The sequence below is a fragment of the Narcine bancroftii genome, chromosome 3 (assembly GCF_036971445.1).
Source record: "Narcine bancroftii isolate sNarBan1 chromosome 3, sNarBan1.hap1, whole genome shotgun sequence".
In the NCBI taxonomy this organism is placed as follows: domain Eukaryota; kingdom Metazoa; phylum Chordata; class Chondrichthyes; order Torpediniformes; family Narcinidae; genus Narcine; species Narcine bancroftii.
The window spans coordinates 112,484,570-112,511,712 of NC_091471.1; the positions used below are offsets into that span (position 1 = coordinate 112,484,570).

A 27,143-nucleotide genomic window follows, 5' to 3' on the forward strand; every position below is an offset into this window, starting at 1 on the left:
ACTCACAACTTATCTTCAAAATGAGGTTTTTCCACAAGCTTGCCAGCTTGTCATGTTCCAGTCTCAGCTGCTGAACTGTAGAACTGAATTTTCACTCTCACACACCGAGAAAGCCACATGGCCCTTTAAAACATCAATACACAATATAAAATATAACATAATTTGTCAAACTGGCCTGTAATTACTGCTGGCTTCCTCCCTTCTTGAATAGTGGGTTGACATTGGTATTTTTCCAGTCCTCTGGGACTATGCCAGAATCCATTGATTCCTGAAAGATCATTGCCATTGCCAATGCCAACACAATCTACTACTATTAGAACCTGAGGGTGCAATCCACCTGGTCTGGGAGACTTACCTGCACTTAGACCATTCAGCTTTCTGAGCATGTTCTCCCTTGCAATAGTAACTGCACTCATATCCCTGTTACCCTTGGACCCATTGGTATTTCTCCAGCTTCATGTTCTTGTGGTCCTTTATCTACTATCACCTCATGTTTATTCTTTACATACCTTTTTTTTATAATTTTTAAAATTTTTCACACTATAAACCATATTGATCAAGATACGTTCAGACATTTTTCTTCTTAAATATGTAGTGTCGTTTTCTCCCCCTTTTCCCCCCTCCCTTCCCTCCCTCCCTCATTCCCTTCCCCATTTATTTAAAGTTCAATCTATAAGATACATTAAATCCGTTAAACAATGCCACTTAATAAAAATAAACAAGAAATTTTACTGAGTCAGTTCTTTTTGTTATCTTCTGTCATTTTAGGTGGTGGAAGTCCACGGTAGGATTTCTCTATTGTGTTTCATGTATGGCTCCCATATTTGTTCGAATATTGTAATGTTATTTCTTAAATTATATGTTATTTTTTCTAATGGAATACATTTATTCATTTCTATATACCATTGTTGTATTCTCAAGTTGTCTTCTAATTTCCAGGTTGACATAATACATTTTTTTGCTACAGCTAGGGCTATCATAACAAATCTTTTTTGTGCTCCATCCAAATCGAGTCCAAATTCTTTGTTTCTTATATTACTTAGGAGGAAGATCTCTGGGTTTTTTGGTATATTGCTTTGTGTGATTTTATTTAATATCTGGTTTAGATCTTCCCAAAATTTTTCCACTTTCTCACATGTCCAAATTGCATGAATTGTTGTTCCTGTTTCCTTTTTACAGTGAAAACATCTGTCTAATACTGTTGGGTCCCATTTATTTAACTTTTGAGGTGTGATGTATAGCCTGTGTGTCCAGTTATATTGTATCATGCGTAACCTCGTGTTTATTGTATTTCTCATAGTTCCGGAGCATAGCTTCTCCCATGTTTCATTCTTTATCTTTATGTTTAGATCTTGTTCCCATTTTTGTTTAGGTTTACCGTTTGTTTCCTCGTTCTCCTTGCAGTTTGATGTACATGTTTGTTACAAACTTTTTAATGATCATTGTGTCTGTAATCACATATTCAAAATTGCTTCCTTCTGGTAACCTCAGACTGTTTCCCAATTTGTCCTTCAAGTAGGTTTTCAGTTGGTAGTATGCAAACGTTGTATCGTGAGTTATATTTATCCTTCATTTGTTCAAAGGATAATAATTTATTTCCCGAAAAACAATTTTCTATTCTTTTGATCCCTTTTCTCTCCCATTCTCTAAAGGAAAGGTTATCTATTGTGAAAGGGATTAGCTGATTTTGCGTCAATATTAGTTTTGGTAGTTGGTAATTTGTTTTATTCCTTTCTACATGAATCTTCCAAATGTTGAGCAGATGATGCAATACCGGTGAATTCCTATGTTGCACCAATTTTTCATCCCATTTATATAGTATATGTTCAGGTATCTTCTCCCCTATTTTTTTTCCCTTGTTTGATAAAAATCTGATAGGTATCTTAATTGTGCGGTTCTATAATAATTCTTAAAGTTTGGTAGTTGTAAGCCTCCTTGTTTGTACCATTCTGTTAAATTATCTAGTGCTATCCTCAGTTTCCCCCCTTTCCATAAGAATTTCTTTATTATTTTCTTTAACTCCTTGAAGAATTTCTCTGTTAGGTATATTGGTAATGACTGAAATAGGTATTGTATCCTTGGGAAAATATTCATTTTAATACAGTTTATATTCCTTGTCTTTTATTTTTATCCCTTTTATTTTATTTTCTGTTCTTATCAGTTCTGCTAGTGGTTCTATGGCTAACACGAACAATAAGGGCGATAGTGGGCATCCCTGCCTTGTTGATCTGCTTAAGTTAAATTGTTTTGATATATATCCATTTACTGTCACTTTCGCCAGTGGTCCCTTATATAATGCTTTAATCCAATTAATATATTTCTCTGGTAGGCTGAATTTTTGTAGTACTTTGAATAAATAATTCCATTCTACTCTGTCAAAGGCCTTCTCTGCATCTAAAGCAACTGCTACTGTTGGAGTTTTATTTCCTTCTACTGCATGAATTAAGTTAATAAATTTACAGATATTGTCTGTTGTTCGTCTTTTTTTAATAAATCCAGTTTGGTCTGGATTTACTATTTTTGGTACACAGTCGACCAATCTGTTTGCTAATAGTTTAGCTATTATCTTTTAATCTGTGTTAAGTAAAGATATTGGTCTATGTGACGCTGGTGCAAGTGGATCTTTCCCTGTCTTTGGTATTACTGTAATTATTGCTGTTTTGCATGAATCTGGTATGCTTTGTGTTTTATCAATCTGGTTGATTACTTCCAGGAGGGGAGGAATTAATAAGTCTTTAAATGTTTTATAGAATTCTATTGGGAATCCATCCTCTCCTGGTGTTTTATTGTTCGGTAGTTTTTTTAATATCTCCTGTAATTCTTCTATTTCAAATGGTTTTATTAATTTATTTTGCTCCTCTGTTTGTAACTTCAGTAGTTCAATTTTAGTTATAAATTCATCTATTTTGTCTTCTTTCCCTTCGTTTTCAGTTTGATATAATTGCTTGTAGAATTCCCTGAAGTTTTCATTGATCTCCGTTGGATTATATGTAATTTGTTTGTCCTTTTTCCTTAATGCCAATACCATTCTTTTAGTTTGTTCTGTCTTAAGCTGCCACGCTAGAATTTTGTGCGTTTTTTCTCCTAGCTCATAATATTTCTATTTTGTCTTCATTATGTTCTTCTCCACCTTGTATGTTTGTAGTGTTTCATATTTTATTTTTTTTCTGCCAATTCTCTTCTTTTAGTTGTATCTTCCTTTATTGCTAATTCTTTTTCTATATTTGTTATTTCCCTTTCCAACTGTTCTATTTTCCGATTGTAGTCCTTCTTCATCTTAGTTACTATTTGCCCTCTGATGAACGTTTTCATTGCGTCCTTATCTTTCACTGATTCCGTATTTATTTCAAAGTACATTTTAATTTGTCGTTCAATGAATTCTCTAAAATCCTGTCTTTTAAGTACCATGGAGTTTAATCTCCATCTATACACTCTAGCTCTATTGCCAATAACAGGGGTGAGTGGTCCGATAATAGTCTAGCTTTATATTCCGTTTTCCTAACTCTCCCTTGAATGTGGGCTGATAACAGGAATAGGTCTATCCTTGAGTATGTTTTATGTCTACCTGAATAGTATGAATATTCCTTTTCCTTTGGGTGTATATCCATATATCCAAAAGTTGCATTTCTTGCATCGATTTAATTATAAATTTGGTTACTTTATTTCTATTAGTTTTTTTTTCCAGTTTTATCCATGTTTGAGTCCAAATTAAGGTTAAAATCCCCTCCTATTAGTATGTTCCCTTGCATATCTGCTTTCTTCAAAAAGATATCTTGCATAAATTTTTGATCTTCATTAGGTGAATATACATTGAGTAAATTCCAAAACTCCAAATATATCTGACATTTTATCATTACATATCTCCCTGTTGGATCTATTATTTCCTCTTCTATTTTGATTGGTACATTTTTATTGATTAATATAGCTACTCCTCTGGCTTTTGAATTATATGATGCTGCTGTTACATGTCCTATCCAATCTCTCTTTAATTTCTTGTGTTCCACTTCAGTTAGATGTGTTTCCTTGTACGAATGCTATATCAATGTTTTCTTTTTTCAGTAAATTTAACAGTTTCTTCCTTTTGATTTGGTTATGTATTCCATTAATATTTAAAGTCATATAGTTCAACAGAGTCATTTCATACTTTGTTTATCTTTCCTTTCCGTTTCCTCATCACCACCTTCCCTTATCCATTTCTGCTTTCTTTTTTTGAACACATTATAAGACAACATTTCTAAAACATAAAATATTTCCACTATTCTCATATCTAAAATTCTTTTAACCCCAATAGTCCCTCCCCTTTCTGAGTTGCCCTTTGTCTCTTGTCGGGCAACCACATCTCCCCTCTCCATTTGGATTTGCGAATCCGCTCGCAAGTGTCAACTGATTTCGCAGTGACTGTAATTCTTCCCCACCCAGCCCCTTCTTAGTTCTTATCTATACTCTTTTTTATATATACACATATATACCTACATACACATATACATATAGTTTGTTGTCATTTTTGTTCTTGTTACATCTCTTCATCTCTCTGTTTTGTAGTTTTGCAAATTTTTATGCTTCTTCCGGATCCGAGAATAGTTTGTTTTGCTGCCCCAAAATAACTATTTTAAGTACCGCTGGGTTTTTTAACATAAATTTATAACCTTTTTTCCATAGGGTTGTTTTTGCTGCATTGAACTCCTTCCTCTTCTTCAGGGGTTCAAAACTTATATCTGAATAGAAAAAAATTTTTTGACCCTTGTATTCCAGTGGTTTTTTTTGTCTTCTCTTATTTTTTTCATTGCCTTCTCCAATATATTTTCTCTTGTTGTATATCTTAGGAATTTTACTAGAATGGATCTTGGTTTTTGTTGTGGTTTAGGGGCTAATGTTCTGTGTGCACTTTCTATTTCCATTTCTTCCTGTAATTCTGGTCTTCCTAGGACCCTGGGGATCCATTCTTTTATAAATTCTTTCATATTTTTGCCGCCTTCATCTTCCTTAAGACCCACTATCTTTATATTGTTTCTTCTATTATAATTTTCCATTATATCTATCTTCTGAGCTAACAGCTCCTGTGACTCTTTAACTTTTTAATCAGATTCTTTTAATTTCTTTGTTAAGTCATCTACTTCCATTTCTATGGCTGTTTCTCGTTCTTCCACCTTGTCTACTCTTTTTCCTATATCTGTCAAGATCATCTCTAATCTATTCACTTTTACTTCTGTACTTTTTATTCTTTTTATTTCACTGAATTCTTGAGACTGCCATTCTTTTACTGTTTCCATATATTCTTTAAAAAAAAATATATCCATGTACTTGCCCTTCCCTACATCTTCCATTTCTCTGTGTTCTTCCTCCTCTTCTTCTGAGTCCACTCCAGGATTTGTGTCCTTTACCTCTGTCTCTTCTGGTTTTCTTGTTGGGTTGTTTGTTTTATTTTGTTGGATATTTTTGGTCTTCTTATTTTTATTAGAAGTGTCTTGGTGTTGGTCTTCTTCCTCTGGTTTGGTCATCTGTGGTTTCTTTGATTTCTTATTTTTATTCTCTCCCTTCTTGTTCTCGTTATTTTCTATGTTTTCCTCTTGCTGTTGTGTTGTAGTTGCCTGTTTCAGCTGTGGAGATCTACTCCTCAGCTGGTCCCCCCTCCCGTCAGTGTTATTTTTGTCTTGCGCACTTTTGTTTGGCTCCGTGAGCCATTTTTGTAGTCCCGAGTTCGGGGCTTCGACTGACCTCGGAGCGGGCTTCTCTCTCCACCGCGGGCCTCCTCATACCAGTAAGGCCTTCACCTTCTTCTTCCGACGTCTTTCCTTTTTTTCTTCCCGTTGTTTTTGGTTTTTCTTTCTTCGCTGCCATTTTCTCCACACTTTTACTTTCACTTTGTTTTGGTTTTTATGTTTGTGCCTTGGTTTTTTTCTCTATCTTTTTTTAACTTTTCTGGAGAGGGCTGGAGTTCTCCTACCGGCCACTACTCCAACACGTGTCTCCTCCCCTTCTTTACATACCTGAAGAAGCTTTTTGTACCCTCTGATATTATTTGCTAGTTTACTTTTGTACTTCATCTTTTCTCTCCTTATGATTTTTTTTATTGCCTTAAGTTTCAAAAACTTCCCTATCTTCCCAGTGCTTTTTTGCTTCCTTTGCTTTTGAGTTGGCTTTGAATTCCCTTGTCATCCACAGTTGTGACATTTTTCCATTGCTCCTTTTTTGATCTGTATCCTGCACTATCTTCATTTCTCACAGAAACTCCATTGTTACTCTGCTGTCCTCTCCACTTTGGGCGGCAGTTCCTATTTCATGCCATTATAATTCCAATTGCTCCACTGAAATGCAGACCCATCCAACGTTAGTTTCTTTACTTGATCATTTGTCATTACTAGAGAGAAAAGATATAATGGGAAAAATAGCATTACAATGAAAAATGACAACCTATTATTACACCAAGTCTTTTGGTATCTCCACAAATTGTCAGTTGTTTTAAGATAAGCATTTGTATCTCAATTTTGCAAATTTACTTTGTAACTAAAACAAAAAACAGCAAGTACATAAGCATTTGTGATAGGGGCAAAAAAACGTTTCAGGTCAAAGGCCATAATTGGTCTTCAACCATTTGATCTGTTCCTCCTTTCAAAGATGGTGCCTGGTCTTTTATCACAACTGGACAGCTGAACAAGTGTCTTCTGAAACTTCATTCTGTTTCTCTTTCAACAGATGTTAATTAACCCGATTGTTTCCAGCATTGTTTCTTTTATTTCTAGTTATCTGGTTAATGAGCTTGTACCACAAACAGATATGTACATCGGTAGCAGGCCGGTACGGGCCGTCCAATTAGCCTACGGTCCCTAACCAGGGAGATCGTGAACTTACAGACAGCGCCGGATTGGAATCCAGCCACAATCGCTGTGATATGGTTTCGCTAACAGTTACGCTTTGAATGAAGGAAATACTCAGCATTGAAAGGAGAATGGCGGATACTATGGATTGGTGCCCTGCGTTAGAATTGACTTTTTAAAGACAGGAAAATTGTGTGACCTGAAGTCGAGTCGAATATAGAGTCTTCAATAGACACCAATGTAAGTTACTCAGCTTTAAAAGGCCTCAGTTACAACGGCATAGGAGGCTACAGAAATGCAGAACCTTTGGGATAAGTTCGCTCTTATGAACCTGGAAGCTTTGATCACCCATGTGAAATGAATGCCAATGCTCCACAAAACCATTCCACCGATCTGCGTTTTGTTTCTCGACTGCAGAGGAGATATGGCAGTCTATTCACTGGAAGCGCAAGAATTAGGAAAAGGAAATTAAAATGAAGTTACAGAGGGTGGGAAAAAGACTAAAGGAATACTGCGACCTGATGAAACGGGGTGCTATACCTGCTGATTTTATTGTACCAGTGAATGGCTGCTTAACCTGAGTGAATGGTGAGAAGGAGAGGTAAAAGTAAATCTGCTTCTGCAGATACATGGAACAGTGCTGTGCAGATGTCACTTAGCATGAAAGAGTAAACCAGGGATCTATCGATATCTCATCAGAGATGTTAACTGTTTGCATTCATTGCCTGATAGGAATCTCTCCAACAATATTTGTGGGTTTTTTTTTTGGTCTTTCGTTACACATATTTTAATTAAAATAACTTATTTTATTGTATGAAGAAATACATCAGTCTCTGCAAGTTTCTAGATACAGCAAAGACTTGTGAAGATGTACGGAACGGAACACACATCCGACCAACGAATATATGCAAACGCATTCAACTTCCCTTTCACTTACAATACAACGACGAAGAGGTTAGGAAATTGTTCTTTACTGACGACACTCCACGGCCAGTAAAACAGTTCTCTTCGCGGGGGTGAGTGATCATAAATGAGAACCAGCCGCGAGTGCAGAATCTCAGTTTGCAGGGGGAAAAAAATACATGCAGTTTTCAATTGCGTGACTGAGTAAACAAAATGTCCTGCTTGTCCACAGATGCGCTGATATGTTGAACGATTTAACGCTGTTTAATATAATTCACTTCTGTGCTGTAATGTTCTGTGTGATTCAAATTCCTTCCGTCTCGCGTAAATGTAAAACAAAAATCGTTATACAAATTGGGGATTTTACATCGTTTTGCCTCGTTTAGGACATTTAAAACGTGCATTTGGTGATGCTGCAGTCTTTCTGGGCGCTACAAATTTGTGGATCTTAAGATCTCTGAATAAAACCAAGGCGACTTTAATGATGGATACAACGAAAGTAACGAATTGTTGCATTTGCAATTAGCTTTTGCTCATCTGTGCTGGAATGGTCTTGGCTATTGCGTAAACATCACCTCAGTTAAGGCTTTTTAAGGTCTGTTCGTTCTCACAAGAGCCCAGAATAGATTATGTTTAAGATTGGTTGCGTTAGGACCCCCACCCTTACTAAATAATTTTCTAGGAAATTATATTTCAATGCCTATTTTAATAAAATACTTGGTCAAAACATCAAATAAATGTGCATGCTACTCCAGAAATTGCATCAGGCCAGCAAACCAAATTTGCCTCCCAGTCAGAAATCCGAAGCATTACAAAACTGGGCTGCACCATTTATCCTTCCTCTTCTGCCTGTTGCATTTCTTTTTGCAACGGTCACGATGGGATCATTCCCTGGCGTTCCTCCTCCCCCACCCCCCCAACCCCATCTTGCGTTAGAAATTGAATGAAGAAAAGTGGTTTCGAACCAGCTAAACGTACACGTTGTGCATAGAATCCGATGAACTGGAAAACCGACTTGCTTTGGGATGTTTTCCTGAAGTTGAAGTTGAGACTCTACTATTTTATTTTCTTCTGCGTATGATGCTAATCGCAGCAAACAGCACAATAATAAGTAGGAGGCAGAATCCTAAAAATATAAATACTTTTTTCTCTCTTATAAGAATACAGATGGGACATTGTGTCGGGGAGTCTTTCCCGGTGGCGCAATGTTTCCCGGCTTCTCCCAAGGGGAAACCATTGGTACTGATGAGTTTGTTGTAAAATTCTAATGAAGTCTTTGGCTCAGAATCATTGAGGAATCTCGATGACAGCTTTTTAGCACGTTTCTCTTTCAATTTCAAGGCAAAGTATCCTTTGACATTGACCTGGTCTAGTAGATGTGCTGTGGACAGAAATGAATATTTATTTTCGAACTTAAAACAAATCTTCATATTTCAAAACGATGTTACTATTCAGTTTATTGACTGATCGAAAGAACGGTGCGATGCCAGTTGTTAACCAGCCCCAACAGGACTTGGAACAGTGACAAAGGTTTGAATTGTTCACCACCCCACAACCATCACTCAGCATCCCAAGTTCATGCATAAATAAATAAGGTCAAAGAATAGGCTTCTAAAAGTGCAGTTCCTACTATCCCTACAGCTCATGGGTAAGCACCGTTCGATGCAAATCGAGCTTGGGTATGACCCTGGGACATTCATGACAGATGGAGTGGTTTCCGAGATATTAAAAACCGACCCTAACAAGGGAAGACCGACGTGTTCTACCTGGGTTGCACAGGTGCGTGTAGATTGGGGAAGATTGGATTTTTTTTGGTCATGATATTTACAGTGGAGTCGCCTGGTGACAGTCAAGGTTTTGAAGGAACTCTCCCAGCAACGCACTACCCCCACCCCACCCAAGTGTTCGATCTTCCCACTATCCTTCCAGCAGAAATTGTCAGTTAATATGGAAACTCTGGCTCCCTTTGGGTGGACTGGCATAAGGTAATCACCGCAATAATCAGTCGACTCAGTCCTCATGATCGAACCACAGAATGAGCTCGGAAACAGGCCCACCGTGTCCACGCCTTTCATTAAGTAACCCAATGGCATTAATGATACAATTACATGGTCCAACCCCTCCCTTCATCTGCAATACTTCATGCCCTCCATTAGTTCAACAACTTCCAGTTCCCTGAACTCCACTGCCTAATTTTCATCATGGATGCCCAGTTTCCATACACCTCCATCTTCCATACCGAAGGTTTCGAAAGGCATTAGTTTATTTCTCAACATAAGTCCTAACCAGTCCCCTCCACCACCACCTTCCTCAGCCTGACAGAACTTGTTCTCACCCTCAATAACTTTTCCCATGACACATCCCACTTTCTCCAAGTGACCATGGGTACCCGCATGGTCCCAGCTATGCTTGCTTTTTAGTTGGCTGTGGAGCAAGGGCTCCTCAACTCTTCCCCCACTCTGTTCATCCATAATGAACTTGTCAATTTTATCCACTTTGCTGCTATCTTTCGCCCTGACCTCAAATTTACTTGGTCCATCTCTAGCGACACTCTCTCCTTTCTCGATCTCTTTTCTCCATCTCGGGAAGCAAATGCTGGACAGACATTTTCTTCACACCCACCAACTCTCACAGGTACCGCAGCGATTATACCACCACGACCTGTAAGGATTAAATTACTTTCTTTCAATTCCTCCTTATCCGTCACATTTGCTCCCAGGATGAGGTGTTCTATTCCTGAACATGTCTTCCTTCAAAAAAAAAATGACTTTCTCTCTACTGCCATCAACTCAGTCCTTACCTCTCAATTTCCGCTCATCTGCCCTGGTCCCTCTGCCCTGAGATGTAACAACGACAGGATTCCCTTTGTCCAGCCTCAAGATCCAGCAGATCCTCTACAATTTCCGCCATCCTCAATGTGATCCCACCACTAGACACATCTTCCCCTCTCCGTTTTCTGCAGAGACAGTTCCCTCTTCCATCCATCCCTTCCCACTAATAGCCCCCTTGGCCTCAGGAAATGCGGCACTTGCACTTGCGCCCACACCTCCTTCCTCGCCGCCAGTCACAAGCCAAACAGTCCTTCCCAAGTGAAACAACACTTCGCTTGTGAATTTGCAGGAGTCCTTTACTGGCTGGAATCTGCTTCTACCGTGCTGTAACTAAAATTAAAATTAAACCAGAGTGACAGATGTGGGGGGAATAACACCGTGGTTCATAGAGAGAATGTTCCAACTCCACACTGATAACACCGGATGAACCCAAGTAGCTGGAACTATGAGGCATCAGCTCCACTTGTGTCTGGTCGACTCCCATTTTGAACCCTCCAGGAAATGCCTTGCTCGCCAAACCATCGAGAAAACTAGTGACCCACTTCATTTATTCTTCTTTTCACGATTCAAACTTTATTAAATTTCAGGTGATATTCCCAGCTACTAGAGTCGATGTCATCAGCCTTCCTTCAGAACGCTCTCTCCATGTGTTAAGACTCACCTTTCAACACTTCATTAAGATAATTTTTATGATAATATATTCGAAGTTCATCACTGATGGCGGAACTGTCCCAAACTCCGTTTGCCATGATGTAAATGGCCACATTTCCGTAGTGGGATTGGATCCATTGCAAAACCTTGCGTATTCCCGACGGTGTGACTGCCATCTCGGAATGGTTTTGACGGCGGGGAGGAAAAGGGAAGAAAGAGTGGGAGGGAGATGGGATTGTCAGCAACGTGACATCTCTCAGTAAGCTCCCGTCGTGATCCAATTCATACTTGGTGCCCGATTTCGGTTTGTGCAAGACGAGCCTGGTGGTAAAATGACTTATCGCGAAAAAGTCTGCACTCCCGCGAATCAACACTTTTTCTTCCTCGGTGAAATGGGGCAAAAATGATTCCGTGAGATGGTCTCTATTTTTTAAGAGAATGTAATTTCTCATAGTGTGTGGATAATCGCCAGTTTTAAAAATGGGGTCTGCAAACCAGGCGATGTGGAATTGGAGCAGTCTCTCGGCCGCTTGCCAGTGGGATTGGAGGAAAGGATTTGCTGGTTCCGCCCAATCTGCTCGCAGTGTCAGAGACACGAGGCCGCGGTGCCTTCCCCGGTACTCACTGTTATACACATGCCAGGCCAGGGCATGAGCGAGGATCATGTGGTGCGCTGCCCTGTAGGTCTCGTCAATTCCCTGAACGTTCATATTCGGTTCATTCATTGTGAGCCACATTTTTACCAAGTCGCCGAATTCTCGAAAGCACAGTTCCGCATAATCTTTGAAGGACACCGCCGTCTGCTTGTTCAGCCACCCTCCCTTATTCAACAGCGGTTCGGGCACGTCCGCATCGCGGGACGTCGGATGATACAAAATGATGGTGCAAGCAATCTTCCGCTTGAACAGTTCACTGATGAGGCAGCGGTAGTAAGTCAGGATGCTTCTGTTTACGTTGGACAGATCACCGCGGGGCAGTATCTGGGACCACTTGAAGGCGAAACTGTAATGACTCACGTTCATCTTGATCACCGACGCCATGTGTGGTTTGAAGTTGCTGAAATCGGTGCATTGAACTGGACGGGGCCACATGGTCACTCCTGTGACTTTGTACAGTTTCTGATCTCCACTGCAGTTCCAAATATAAAGGCTGTGATCGACAAACTCAGGGGAAAAGATTGCGGTGTTTACCTGAAACAAATCAAATAGAAGGAAGCTTACAAAAAAAAATAAAGCCACAGAATAACACAGTACAGGCCCTTCGGCCCATGATGTTGTGCCGAGCCGACATCTAACCCTTCTCCTCACAGCCCATGTAACCGTTTACAGTGCGGAAACAGGCCATGTCAGCCCTTCGAGTCCAAACAACTCCACGAGGTCCTCCCTCCCGCTCTCCGCCCATAACCCTCCAACCCCCTCACATCCATGTACACATCCAACCTTCTCTTAAATGATAGAGGGGACCCTGCTGCAACTATCTCTTTTGGAAGATCATTCCATTCTGCCACCACTCTCTGAGTGTAAAAGCATCCTTTAATATTTCTCCTATCCCTTAACTTATGCCCTCTTGTCCCTCAGGGGATAAACCCTCTATTTTTCTTACATCCACGTGTCTCTTTAAGAGGGGTTGTAGCAGCCTCCACCACCATCCCCGACAGTCCAGACATCCACAACTCTTTAAAAAAAACTTCCTCTGGCATTTCCCCTCAACTTTCCTCCACTCACCTTAAACGGATGACCTTTGGCATCGGCCATTGCCGCCCTGAGTAAAGGGCACTAGCTGTTCACAGGGCCTCTTATAATTTTATAAGCCTCCATTAAGGCACCTCTCATCGGTCTGAAGAGAAAAGTCCTAGTTCCAATCAACGAGCAACAAGACTTCAAGACTTCAAACTCCAGCAGGAAAGTTTTGATGCCACCCACCTGACCCTTCTCTAATTCTACAACATAGAGCAAAAAGAACCCAATCTACTGGAGAGCTCAGCAGGTCAAACAGCATCAGTGGGAGATAAAGAACGGTTGGCACTTCATCTGCAGTTTCCTGTTCAATGGGACTAGTTTGGTTGGCATAGCCTGAACAAATTGGGCCGAAGGGCCTGTTTCCGTGTGTCGAGGAGGGGCTCCAGCTGGAAACTCTGCTCTCTCACTGATGGTGCTCAGCCCCACTGAGTTCCAGTGGCAGGGTGTTTTTGTTTGTCTTCGAAACAAAAAGTGTTCGTACCGGCAGTACGTTCCCTGCAATTCCCCAGGTGAAGTCACACGGAAACTCTCCGTTCACGTGGCGGTTCTCCGCAGACTGCGGGAACCCATTTTGTTCTATAATCTGTTTGTAGAACCGAGCGGAAGATTTTGCAATCCTGGATTTGTTTTTGCTGCTGAAATCCACATAGAACAATCCCCTTGCAATGGTGTAGCCAAACTGCCATTCAAAGCCATCTAGTAGCGACCAGGAGGTGTATCCAAACACGTTGACTCCGTCAAAGCGGATAGCTAACCGGAATTTAAAAAAAACAAAGTCAATCAAAGGGAGATAAATATGGATTATTTACAAATCATGTTTATTACAATGGATAGTTTCATTTAACCAAGTGGTGATTCTAACGATCTGCATGTGGCACAAAGGCACACTTTTTAATTTTCTATCTGCATTTTATTCAGTGTTTCTCCTTGCTCAAATAAATCTTTGATTCTTTGCTGGGAGTGTCGGAGTCTGTCTAAGTGACATGTCACCAGGTGCGTCGGTCAACTGTTCATTTGCAGGTTGCATTTCAGTGACTCTGGCCCACAAGTGAAACCACCAAAGAAAACCTACAAGTCATTTACTTGATAGAAACTTCCTTTTTTTCTGACAATGCAAAGCGATGTTCACTTGAGCAGGTGCAACAGGGAATCCTCCTCTGTTGGAGTGAGTGGTTGAACGAGAGGGTGGCACGTAAGTAACAGTGGAAAAGAACTGAGTCGATGCTGATGAGAGGACTAGAAAGGGAGCGAGTACCTAGTGAAAACGTGGGTTAGATGGTCTTGAGAATGGTGGTGAGAATGAGACTGGAGAAAGTGAATGGGGAGCCAGTGATAAAGAAGAGGGATGTGAGTGAGAGAGAAAATTGGGTGATAGGTGATAACGAGAGAGTGGATAACAATGAGAAATGATAATGAGGGATAAATTGATGGTCATAAAAAAAGGAGCAGGCAGTGAGAGAAGATGTAGTCAATAATGAAGGGATGGGGAAAGGGTGATTAGAATGTGAGATTAGAATGTGGAGTCGGTGTAAAAAAACTGGGGGATGGATGAAAGGGATTGTGCGTGGTAAGTGAGAGAGTTGGGAATAAAGAACGAGTATAAGGGTAGGGGTAGCAGAAAAGGAAAAACTGAAAATTAAATGAAGCAAAGAAGGAAGAAAGTAAGCTGATGACTATGAAAGGGGAGGTAGCTGAATGGCAATAGAAGAAAAAAAAGGAAATTAGCTTTCATTGAGGAGGAGAATATTTGACAGAGTTTCTGTCAGGCTGGGTACATTCCAATATCTTTCTGGAAATCCAAAGTAGCCTTTGGGAACCAGAGGAACTGAATTACCATCTAGATAAGAATTCCTGATGGATCTGGAGTTGACCAAACATCCTTCTTCCCTAAACATTGTCCATGATTGGAGGTTTAGGGGCCAGGGGAGGCATCCCTATGATATACATTTCTGCAACAGGTTACCTCCCAACCAGACTCCAGATGAATCTAAAAGATGCTAGTAGGTCCATCTGGAAACTCTTCAGATCTGCCCGACTGTCATTCTGCCTGCCTACCCAAAGGTGCAAGGAAAAACATAAGAAAGAGAAGCAGTATTTGGCCCCTCATGCCTTCCCTTCCATTCAGTAAAATAAATATAGGCAAGCATCACTTCACTGATGATTTCTTGAGTCCTGGGGCCACATGGTGCCACATTTGCTCACTCCTATTCAGTAATCACCTCAATAATCCAGCAGGGTTGGGAGCTGTGGTCATTGGCTCACAATCTACTGCAAATCCAGATTTTAAGTCTACTCCTTGCTAATCTCCATTCACTGTATTTTCCACAGCAGCTGCCTGTGACAATTCCATGCTTTTGCTAAATAAGATACAACTGTAAATTAGAATCTGGTTGAGTTAATCCACATTTATTTCACAGGGCATAAAAATTATGAAGAGTCAAGAGATTTCCATCAATCTGAAGAAGCTTTGAACTCAAATGCCGGAAATCATTTGCAATACGCATCTCCAATTCTGGCCATCCTTGAGAATGCATGGGGGTAAAAGTTAGTAAATCAGTGAAATTTCAAACCTGTTTACACAACAAAATAATGATTTTTTTAAATGTTAAGATATAATCTTGTCTCAATTGTTAATCAAAATAGAAATAATAATAATATGGTGGCCTATTGAGTATACAGAAGTGCTAAAGGAACAGCAGGTCATGCAGCATCTATGGAAAGCAGTATGATGTTTTGGGCCTGAGCCCTTTTTTGGGTTTCTACAGTATATAAGTAGTCTGTTAAGTATCATTTATGGAAAAATTAACAATTTGAATGCCCTTACCTTTTAATAGCTCATTTATGAATTTTTTCATCAGGTAAATAGCAATCGTATCTTCTGTCTTAACACTGTTGGTTGAAAACCACCCATTCTCTGCAATGAAAATCTGAGGATTGTTGTATTCCATCTTTATCCAGTTTAAGACTTGACCAAGGTGGAGTGATATATGATTTCTAAGTGTGAGAGTGTCTCCCGATAATCGAAAGTTATTTGGCCCAAAAGAGAATGCAAAGAAATCTGCAGTTCCATTGATGAAGTTCTTTTCTTTTTCAGTGAACACAGGCAAAGAAGGATTGATTAGTGTTTTCATGCTCTTAGGGTAGTCACCATCTACAAAGATTGGTTTGGCAAACCACCCAAGCATTGTGTCCATGGACCTCTGGAAATGTTTATAGTTGTAGTTCTTGCTCTTTGGTTTAATCCAATGGGAGCCCAACACTATAGACACAAAACCATTTTGTGACTTGCGAAATTGCTCCTCATAAGTGTGCCAGACCTTTGCATGTGCCTGGAAGAAGTTGCCAACAGGACAGTAAACTGTTAATAAATGCAAAACTTCAACTAAATGTATTATTTAAAAAAAATACATAGTACGATGTACATGTCTTCCCCGCAAGAATATGGAGGGTTGTCTGAATGGCATTCCAGGTATTATGCCCACCATTCCCTGTGAACACTCTCTTTACTGGCTTACTGAATTCCAGGATCATTCTATTCAAGTGTTCATATAGTACATATATATAGGTCCTACTTTTAAATAAACTTCAATGAGCATTGCTCGGAGCTGATGTTTGGAAATCCTAGGGGTGTTAACTTCTTGAATTCTTTTCTTTCCCTTCATTACCCTTTCCTATTTTTTGACATTTGCATCTTAAGGTGGACTATAGATTCTCTGACTCCTAGAGATAGTGATCAAACATGAAGAGAATGAGAGGGAACTGAGAAAAAAAAAGATGAATATAAAATAAACAACAGGCAGGGCACTGTGGTTCCCATATCACTCTGTCCCTAGATTCTACACAAGGGCTAAATTGATATTTGGACAAATAGTTTGTATCTTCCTATGCAGAAAATTGGATTTTTTAAATGGATTGTTTAACTAGCTTCTTAGCTGAAGGTTGGCGACAAGCTCCCAAAATGTTTCTTCGCAAGTGTGAACTCCAGGAGCAAGCAATTATCATTTACCTACCAAATTAAAAAGTTTGCCTATTATAATCTTTAAACAGATTCTCTTTGCATAATTTATACTTTCTCTCATTTCCTGATTGATTAACCTCATGTTGAGAAGAATATATATGGTTTCTCTGTTAAGCCCTATTTCTCTGCTATAAAGAAAAAGACAGGGATGGGAGATACTGGATATAAACTGATTGCTTGTTTTTTTCCCCCATTATGTTGCAATCATGTTTCTTCAAGGGCTTTAGATCCAAAAAGATGGGATTTCTTTGCAGGATTTTGGTGAACTATGTATCACGTAAAAAGGGTGCACATGTGGGATCTAGCTGCCACATGTAGTGACTAGCCACCACTGATTAAAAATTCCTTGATGGGAAATGGGTATAAAAGTTAGTAAATCTGTGATATTTAAATTCTGTTTCCACAACAAAATGGTAATCACCATAATGTAACAAATGGAAAGGAAAAATTGGTTGAACCACTCCACCAAGTCGTCATGGCTGTGGTGCTTCCCAAAGCCAGACAACTCAGAGGTACAGTACTTCATTGCTGGGAAAGTGCTTCTTTGGAATGTGCTGAAAGGGACTACCTTCCACAGTACGAGTGGATCCACTTCCTCTAGCAAGTGCTAATATTGTTGGGACTCAACTGAATCTGGGCTGAAGAAAAACAAACTATAGCTCAGGGAGGTGTAGCTCCAACAACTCTCTGCTGGTAAACCACTAAAAGGGAAGAAAAGAAGCCCACATTGCCAGGAACAAAAGCCCTAATTTCTTCCCCTCTTTCACCTATCCTCATTAGTTTTCCCTCCTTCAATCCCTTGACCTTTTGTCTGCAGACCCTTTCCTCACAGACCTCCTGCCATCTGCTGTCCCTTTCTTTAAAAAAATTGAAAAAAATGACTAGAAGTGGGTAGGAAATGTGCATTGGGCTCCAGGCTGTAACTGAATACATGTGCAGTGGCAACACTGTTGGACGTACAATATTGAGGTGGGAAGGGGATAGGGATGTGGGATGATGCCCAGGGTATGAAATTGTTCTTTATGTGACAGTAACTAATCTCCTTCCATGACAATTCTGAGCAGCAGTAAGCCATTTGGCCCTTCAAGCTGGTCCATCGTCCATCAGGGTAATAGCCAATCTTCCCACCCTACACCATTTCATCCATTAATTTGCTAAACATCCAGAAATAAATGAATATTTCTTTTGAATGAAATGGGTGACTGTGATTTCATTCATTCTGGCACAGAGAATTCACAAGATTCATCAGCCTCTGAGAGAATTTAAAAAAAAATCTTTATCTCAGTTCTAAATTGCTGCTCTTCTAAGATCGTCTCTCATGTTTCTAAACTCCTCATTCAAAGGAATCCTGCATCCACCTGTTGAACTTGGTCAGAATTTTGTATGCTTCAGCGAGATCCCTTCAAAGGTACAAAGGTCCCTTTTATTGTCATGTAATAATGCAAAAAATATAATTAACACAATATACTTCAACTTTTGTCTGCCATGAAGGCAAACAAAGAGTCGCTATGAGCACTGCCTGGTGCCCCCAATAATAATTGAAAGAGAAGGAAAAGATAGTTCTTTCAGAAACACCGTGTCTGTGGATTCACCTCCAGCACTCCCATAGCCTCTGGAGCCTCACAAATACCTATTCAATCCCATTGGAAATTCGAGATCCAGACCTGAAACCTCTGATATGATGAGGAAACCCGAGATCCTTCTAGAACCCTCGCCCTCAGCACCTTCTCAAATCCCCATTCTGATGCCTAGTTCCCATGAGCCAGTCTCCAGCAGCCAGCAGTCTGTGCATCCCCTGAGCCTCTCGCTGCTTCGCTGCCACAGCCATCTTCCTGGTAGGGTTGTCTTCCAGCTTCTCCTTCTCAACAGGCCTGTACTGGTCTGCTGCTCCACCAGAGGCCACAACCCCTCATGATATGCTGCCCAGCAAAGGTGTTGACATCTTGGGCACAACCCTCTGCAGTTGCAGGATATTTAAAAAAAATCGATGGCTCCTCTAACAGACTTCTTCCAAACATGAAACATTGTTCAATTTCTCTTGATGCTCATTGTGTTTCTGCAGGCTCCCTATCAAACAGGTTCACCTGCCCAATCTGTTCTCTGTAGCAATTTTTTCCCCATTTCTCTTGAAGGCCACTTCGGAACCTACCTCTAGCACATCTGTAGACAGGGAATTCTAAATTCTAATCACGCATTATAAAAACGTTTTTTCTTAGGATGCTCTTAACCCTTTTCTCTCTCATCCCTACCCTTCCATGAAAGGGAATGATTTCCCTCTATCTACTTTTTCCAGAACCCTCATTATTTTATATCGATCAAATCTCCCTCAATCTTCACTTCTCTGAAGAAAACCATCCCTTCTCTTTCATCTATCCTGATCAGTGTAGTCCTTGTCCCAGAAGTAAACATTTCCATGACTTTGCTAGATCATCTCCAATGACTTCACATCCTCATTATGATCAGAAGATGATCCAGAAGATGATCAGAATTGAACTGGATGCTTCCTAACCTGACCACTTTCAATGACATGCTCCTCCACTTCCTTTTAGAACAGCATCCTTTATGTATTTTATTTTTCTTTCTCTACGTTCTTCCCACTAAAATGCATAACTTTGCATTTCTCTGCATTAACGTCCATCTATCTTGCTACAATTCTCTTCCAGTTTATAATATTGACAAGTGGTGTGACTCAGAAAATTAGAAATTCCCAAGGTCATTAGTATCAATCAAAATAGCAGTGGCCTGAGAACTCATCCATGGGAAATATTAAATGATTCCTCCCTCTGATCTGCTCTGGTTTTTTTGCTTCTTAGCCAATCATGTAGCCATACTTTCAGTGTTCTGACAATGCCGAAAACTTCCACTTTGGTTACAGTTGTTATGCTGTATCTTATAAAAATCATTCTGGAAGTCCATGTGCACTAATCAAGGAGATTAGCTATGTATCAATGTTATCTGTTGCCTCATCAAAAAGATCTTATCATGTTATTTAAATTGAATTTTCCCTGTGACTTAATTAATCCACTTTGTCCAGGTGTCTATTAATCCTGTCCATGATCTGGGTGGCTTATCCTTGACCCCTTTTTGGAACAAGGCAGTAATCCATGAACATTGGAAGGTCATCGTGAATGTCCTGACAATTTTCCTGGACATTTACCTCCGATTCCTCCCCATTCTTCCCTTGATTCATAAATCTGCCTAGTTTTGTACAATCAGTAAACTTTAAAATATGAGATATTGTGTCCTTGGCCAAACCATGGATATGTTCTCTGAATAGTTTAGATCCAAGGACCCATCTTTCTGGTGCTCGTCAATTTAGCGTTATGCCAACCTGAACAAGGAATATTCATTTACACTTTTTGCTTTCTATGTGATTGCCAATTCTCAGTATATATCAGTGCAATACCTCCAATTCCATCTGCTCTAACCTTGCTAACCAACACCTTCATTGGTACCTTACAAAATTTAACAGATACACTTTAGCTGACTGCTAATAAGAAACACATACACTCGCAGTGTGGGAGGTTAAGCTCTGAGATTTATTGAGGCTGGAAAGGCTCCATTTCTACAGTTGGAGTTCCCGCCATTTGTTTGATTGGCTGACATCAGCAGCATTAATAACAATAGTGGGCGGGAACATTCTTGAATGTGAATACCCTTCTTCCCCAGCCTGTTATTGATCTCTTACCTGGGCAGTTTGACCAGTGCCATTTTAGGGCTGCTGGTCTTGTACTGCACCAGCTTTCAATTGCGCCAGTTAAGGGACATGTAACAGTGTGTTATGCTGCTGTTTTTAACCGCGCATGCCACGTGATGTGCCGTCTCGATCTCCGCGGTGGCGGGCTTCCACAACCCCATAAATACAGGTTCTCCCACATCATGGAGGTTGTACAGCACAGAAACAGGTCCGCTGGCCCATCACATCAATGGCGACCATCAATCTTATTTATACTAATCCTACCTGACAGCATTAATTCCATATCTTTCTGTGCCCTGCTTATTCAAGTATTGTCAAGATGTATCTTAAATGTTGTTACTGACCCTTCCTCCACTTCTTGCTCTGGTAGCTCATTCCAGACCCCAACCATTATTTGTGTGAAAAACCTACCCCTCAGATCCTCTTTATGTCTCCTCCCACTCATCTTAGCCCATGTCCTTTGGTTTTAGACATCCAAACCATTGGAACCAGATTCTCATACATTTATATACTTCAGAGCAATAACAATTCTATTTTCACCATCAGGGAAAAACTGATTTTCTACACTAAGGCTCCTTCATCCCTTAATTCTCCCAAGGGCCCCACTATTCACTGCAAGTATCCTATCTTTATTAGTCCTCCATACTTTTACACTTATTGGGGCTAAATTATATCTGACTTTCTTAACAACTGTTCAATGTCATCTTATGGCCTAAATTATTCCTCTATTTAATAATTTTCATGTCATCAGCAATTTATTTATACTGGTTATGAGGAGATGTTGTGTGTCCAGGATAGGTCACTACTTAAGTGGACTCTGAGGATATAAGTGGTCCATGATAAGTAAAGGATGAAACAAAGGTTAAGAGCCACTGATCTGGATTATTTCTGGTGTCTTTTTTGACTACATGTATTACATTTTCCATTACTTATTAATCTGGTACCCAGCTGTGGCCAGCAACAAGTTAAAATTCTCTCTCCCTCAAGGCCCCAGTAACCTCACTTGGCTCCTAAGAAGCTTGGAATATATTTTATCTAGCTCTGGGATTATTCCTCCTTCAAGCCCACTAAATCATCAAATACTTTCTCCATTTTAATAACACAATCTAGAATTTCACTAACACTTCTCTGTGAATTTTCCAGCGATAATTTCCTTCACCTTACTGAATACAGATGTATTTATTTAAACTACACCTGTATTCTTTGGCTCCATGCACTGATCCCCATTTTGATTCCTAATTAGCCTGGCTGCTCTTCTTGCCCTCTTACCCACAATATAATTATAGCCTGCTGTGGATTATTTAAATCTTGCCCATAAGTGATACCTCTTTGCCATCCTAAATTGTTTTTTTTTAAGTATTCATTTCTCCACACCTACCAATTGCTTCATTCATCCAGCCTTCAATATCCCTTAACTTCTAGGTTTCCTTGGACTTGAATTCCACATCTTTGACTCTTAAAGTAATGCATTGGCTCTAAAAGGCGTCCTTTCACCTTTGAGTGACCCTTACTTGTCCAATGGAGACCCACTATGTGTCATTACTCCCAGTCTACTTTTGCCAGGTCCTGTCCAATGATATAAAAGTCACTCTTCCCTGAATTCAGATCATCCTTATCCTTTTCCACACCCTACAGTGTTAGGGTCACTTTCCCCAAAATGCTCTCCCACTGACACTGCAACCTCTTGCCCAACTACACTCTCTAAGATTAGAGCCGGGGTTGTCTCTTCTCTAATGAAGTACAAACACTGCAGATGTTAGAATCTTGTCCAAAGGATATGATGCTGGAGCCACTCAGCGGCTCAAGCAGCATCGGTGGGTAGGAAAGGCCAATCAATGGTCCCGATCCGAAATGTCGACTGCCCATTTTTCCTCATGGATCCTGCCTGACTCGCTGAGTTCCTCCAGCAGTTCATTGCCTGACTCTTCTCTCGTTGGACGATCTCCCTTCTGGTTCAAAGAGCTGTCCTGTGGACACCCTTTACAAATTCCACCCACTCCCTAACTTTCACACCGGAGCGAAACCAGTTAATCCCCTACGACTTTCAACCTGTCATTCTTACATTTAAGGTAAAACCAAAATAATGAAAGAATTCAATCTGCTGTAGCCGGCCAGGCAGGGAAATGTTTCGAGGTGAAACCCTGCTTCAGGACGGCCTCAAAGTCAATGAAAAGCAGCGATAGATTGGGATGAATAAGACATCAAAGTGAACACCGCAAATGCTACTCGTGACAACAATCAGCTCAGCGGATCGAGAAGCATTGGTGGGAGAAAGAGAATGGTCAACGTTTCGGGCCAGAACCTTTCATCAAGACGAATGGAGGGAGGGCTTTGCCTCGAACGTTGACCACTCAGCCCGCTGATCGCTCTCGCCATCCAGATTCCGCTGCAGCTTTTCGTGCCTGCAGCCCACCAGTCACGTAAAATTCTCTCTCAATGTGCAATGGGGGAATGCCTGTCGTTTCCCACAATTAGTAACACTTTTTCGTCCCTAAAAAATCATGCTTTGAGATGGGATGTTCCTTTATTTTCAGAGCAGGCTGGAGAAGAAGACTCGCTTCTCTTTGATAATTATCTATATACCACATTGGGTTTTTTTTGTACATAAATTATTATATTTGAATGTAATGTGGCTTAAAAAATAAAGTATTCAAAAACAATTATTTCTGCAATGTTAATTTGAGATTGGCAATTTGCTGCAAATGATTTACATTGAAGTATTACCTTAATCATGTTGTGCCCCACGGTATACATAGCTACAAGATTATCTCTCTGTCCTGGGGGATAGTTTCCTGTTTTGTATCCGTGCCAGGCAACAAGGAAAGGATTGTGGATTGTGATCCAGTACTTAACACGATCCCCAAATGTCCGAAAGCAGAATTGAGCGTATTCATTAAATATGTCAACCATGGACTCGCTCGTCCAGCCTCCGTATTGTTCTTGCAGTGCGAAAGGCAAGTCCCAATGGTAGAGGGTGACAATGGGAACAATCTGTCTCTGTATCAGGGAGTCAATGAGTGTATTGTAGTACCGGAGGCCCTTGCTGTTGACCCTTTCCACCTTTCCGTTTGGAAGTAACCGGGGCCACGAGATAGAGAAAAGGTAAGCATGAACACCCAGAAATTCAAGGGCCGCCAAGTCCTTGTCAATGAAGGTGTAGCTGCTGCTGGAGATATCTGCGGTTTTGTTGTTGAATCGGGAGGATTCACTGTGGGTGAAGTGATCCCAGACGGAAGGTCCTTTCCCATCCTTCTTCCAGCCTCCTTCAATTTGAAACGCAGAGCTTCCCACGCCCCAAATAAAGTCCTTAGGGAAGGTGTCGTATAGAAAACGCTCGGCGTTCTTCGTGTAATCATGGCTCCATTTCTCCCAAACAATTTTTCCTGCTCCTGGTTCGCCTCGAACAGCGGTGTTTCTTCCAATATCAAGCAAGAGTAGGGTAATGAAGAATCCCCGAAACCCACACTCGCTCATCATGTGTTCGCAGATCCCAAATCAACCCCGAATTAGTTTATTATTGTAAAAATAAAATCACTGAACCCCGGTGCCCTGGTTCTACGAATGAGCTAAGTATTCGTTTAACTTCATGGTTATAGCTGATCTCTGTCAATTATTAGCTTCCCCTGGACTTCCAGCTTATGGGCTGTTTAATCATTGTTGCTCGGACAGCACACCGGATAGGTCCGTATCATTTGCGACGTGGGCAATATTATTGAGTCACTAACTATACATTATTTTCTATATATATTTCTATTTGCAGTCTATCTGTCCTTGAAGGACAGGTGTTGTACCATGTAAAACATTGTACATTATAAAGTGTCGCTCGACACACTCAATAATTTTAAACAAACAGAATCATCGTCGCTTGCTCTCTCTCTCTCTCTCTCTCTCGCTCGTTCTCTTTTTGTGCACTTTCGGATTTTCCCTTTCTCTTCCCCCATCCTACCCTGATCAGATCCTCTTCTTCCCTCTCATCGGACGGAATTCACGAGTTTGAAAAGAGGCATCTCCAGATTCTGCTGTTATCAGTTTCTTGAACAGACCTTTCATTACTAAAAGGTGATGCCATGCACCATTAAACTGCACTTTTCACTTTAACACTACATGCAGCACTTTTTGTTTTTTTGTGACACTATCCCATGCACTTTTGTTCGGCTTTTATCCTTGCTCTGTCTAATTTACTTAGTACAATAAATAATTCAATTCACTAGTTTCTTCAGACTCCAAGTATGAAGTTAGACCGCTATTATCCCCGCACAATGACTTATCAAGTTCGGAGGGGGGAAGGTTATCTTTTTTGTGTGAAAGTGGGTTGGATTCCAAGCCATTGAGGCACTTTCAGCCACTTGTCTGCTGCATGCACCTGGAAAGGCCTGGAGCTGCAGGAAGTGAGACAGGGCAACTTCTAATAAAGACCATCAGCCTGAAGCATTAACATTGCTTCTTACTCTGAGGATGGTGCCTGATTTGAGAATTCTTCTAAGAGGTGGATAACAGGAAGGTAGGTAACATCAGGGGTTGACACTTTCTGCTCACAGGTCAGCACATCGAGCCACACTTGTAGCACATCTGTCACTCAGATCTGAAGCTGCGGTCCTTTCAAGATCAGTCAGATCTGATGTTGGAGTAAAACTCTTATCGTTTGAATGGGAATCCTCAACCTGAGCTTAGGAGGAGAAACTTTAATGTTTTTGAAAAACATTTCTGAACATGAAATATATTTAAAAACAGTTGAGCAATTCCCAGGTTTGACATAAGATGATGGTCTACTTCCAGTTTATCTCTTGTTAAAGATGGAAGGGACAGAATTGGGGAGGAGGGTTCAAATGTTGATTTCAGTGGAAGGATGCAAAAGGCTTTGAGTTCTAGTTTGCTGCCATGTAATTATGGGATCCAATATAGTGCAATGAAAGATAAGAGCTTGATACCAACTTACTGACTACTGTCTTTCAATCACCTCTACTTCTGTCTTCACGTGCTACTTTCTGCTAGGAGGCATGAAAGATTTGACAGGCCAACCAGCTGTGGTCAAACTTCTTCATATATCAAAATTCAAAATTCAAGATTCATGATTCCTTTATTTTCATGGAATAGTACAGAACATGTAATATTACATGGATTTGGCTTCTGTCTGCTGTAAGGCAGACAAAGAGTTGCCATTAGAGTCATGTGATGCCCCTTACAGTAAGAGAGAAAGAGAAGCAAAAGAGTCACTGAGTGTCTGTGGATTAGCCTTCACTGCTCACGCAGCCACACAGACCTGTTTGATTCATTGGCAACCCAGCAATTATGGATTGTCTTGTCCTTTATGGAAGATGGAACAGCCAAGATGCATTGGACTCAAATGTCAGCAGGTGGAACTGGTCAGATGATATAAACTACAGACATACATCACAGAAACAGGCCCTTCTGGCCCATGAGCCCATGAGCCCATACCCAATTGACCTACACCTATGTATGTTTTGAACGGTGGGAAGAAACCGGAGCACCTGGAGGAAACCCATGTAGACACGGGGAGAACAAAACACTGGGCTCAACTCAGGTAGCTGGTGCTGTAACCATGCCACCACTTGAAAATTGCAACCATGCTCCATCCATGTATAGCTAGTACAGAAACTATAGACCAGTGATTCTCAACCTTTTTCTTTCCACTCACATACCATTTTAAGTATTCCCTATGCAATAGGTGCTCTGTGATTAGTAAGGGATTGCTTAAGGTGGTATGTGGGTGGAAAGAAAAAAAATGAAAACCACTGTTTTAATCATACCTAATTGACTCGTTTTCTGCATGGTTTCATAACTCCAAAGGAAATGGGCCAATTATAATTTTTCTCAAGCAAAATATTTCAGTAACAATTGGGTCTAGAGCAGTGATTCTGAACCTTCCCTTCCCACTCACATACCACCTTAATCAATCATTTACCAATCACAGAGCACAGATGGCATAGGGATTACTTAAAGTGGCATTTGAGTGGAAAGAAAAAGGTTGAGAATCACTGCTATAGACAATCTAATGCTCTTAAAAGTTGTGAAGAACTTTTGATTTCCAAGAGCTCACATGCTCGTTGTCCCTCTCTTGGAAGCCAAGATTCAATTTATTGCCATGTACTCAAAATACATATAAAATATTTCCTTTCTTTACCCATTGCCATGTACACAAAATACATATAAAATATTTCCTTTGTTTACCCTAGAGATGCAAACAAAGAAACAAAGAACTGCCAACTGATCCTGCACCATTATTAAGGCAAGAAAAAGAACCAAAAGAGTTTTCAGAAATGTTGAGTGGCTTTTGATCTAGCTACCATCTCTGATGCTGCCACCTCCAGCATCCCCTAACCCTTACAGCCACAGGGCCTGTTATTCAGCAGTGAATCTGAGGTCGGTGTATCTAAATTGCACCTCTGTCTCATGTAAGAACACCTGGGGGAAACTACAGCTCTTGTTATTGCTTCAGTGGCTCTTGCCCTTCCTTAAGTGGTCTGTTAC

At 40.5% G+C, this 27,143-nt stretch overlaps 1 protein-coding gene across 2 annotated transcripts; it reads right to left on the minus strand.

The window, feature by feature from the left end:
- Nucleotides 1-649: 649 nt before the first annotated feature.
- Nucleotides 650-24,294, minus strand: LOC138757486 (beta-klotho-like). Of its 2 annotated transcripts, XR_011353627.1 has the most exons (6): nt 23,379-24,294; nt 15,764-16,268; nt 13,421-13,689; nt 11,211-12,390; nt 7,753-9,099; nt 650-6,358 (listed from the first exon to the last, which is right to left on the minus strand). XR_011353627.1 is itself a non-coding variant. In XM_069924907.1 (5 exons), the coding sequence occupies exons 1-5, from the start codon at nt 24,129-24,131 to the stop codon at nt 8,780-8,782; spliced, it is 3,027 nt and encodes a 1,008-aa protein (XP_069781008.1). In that variant the 5' UTR covers nt 24,132-24,294; the 3' UTR covers nt 7,601-8,779. The 2 variants fall into 2 exon arrangements, 1 of the variants encoding a protein (XP_069781008.1); XM_069924907.1 differs by lacking the exon at nt 650-6,358 and having other exon boundaries at nt 7,601-9,099.
- Nucleotides 24,295-27,143: the final 2,849 nt, after the last annotated feature.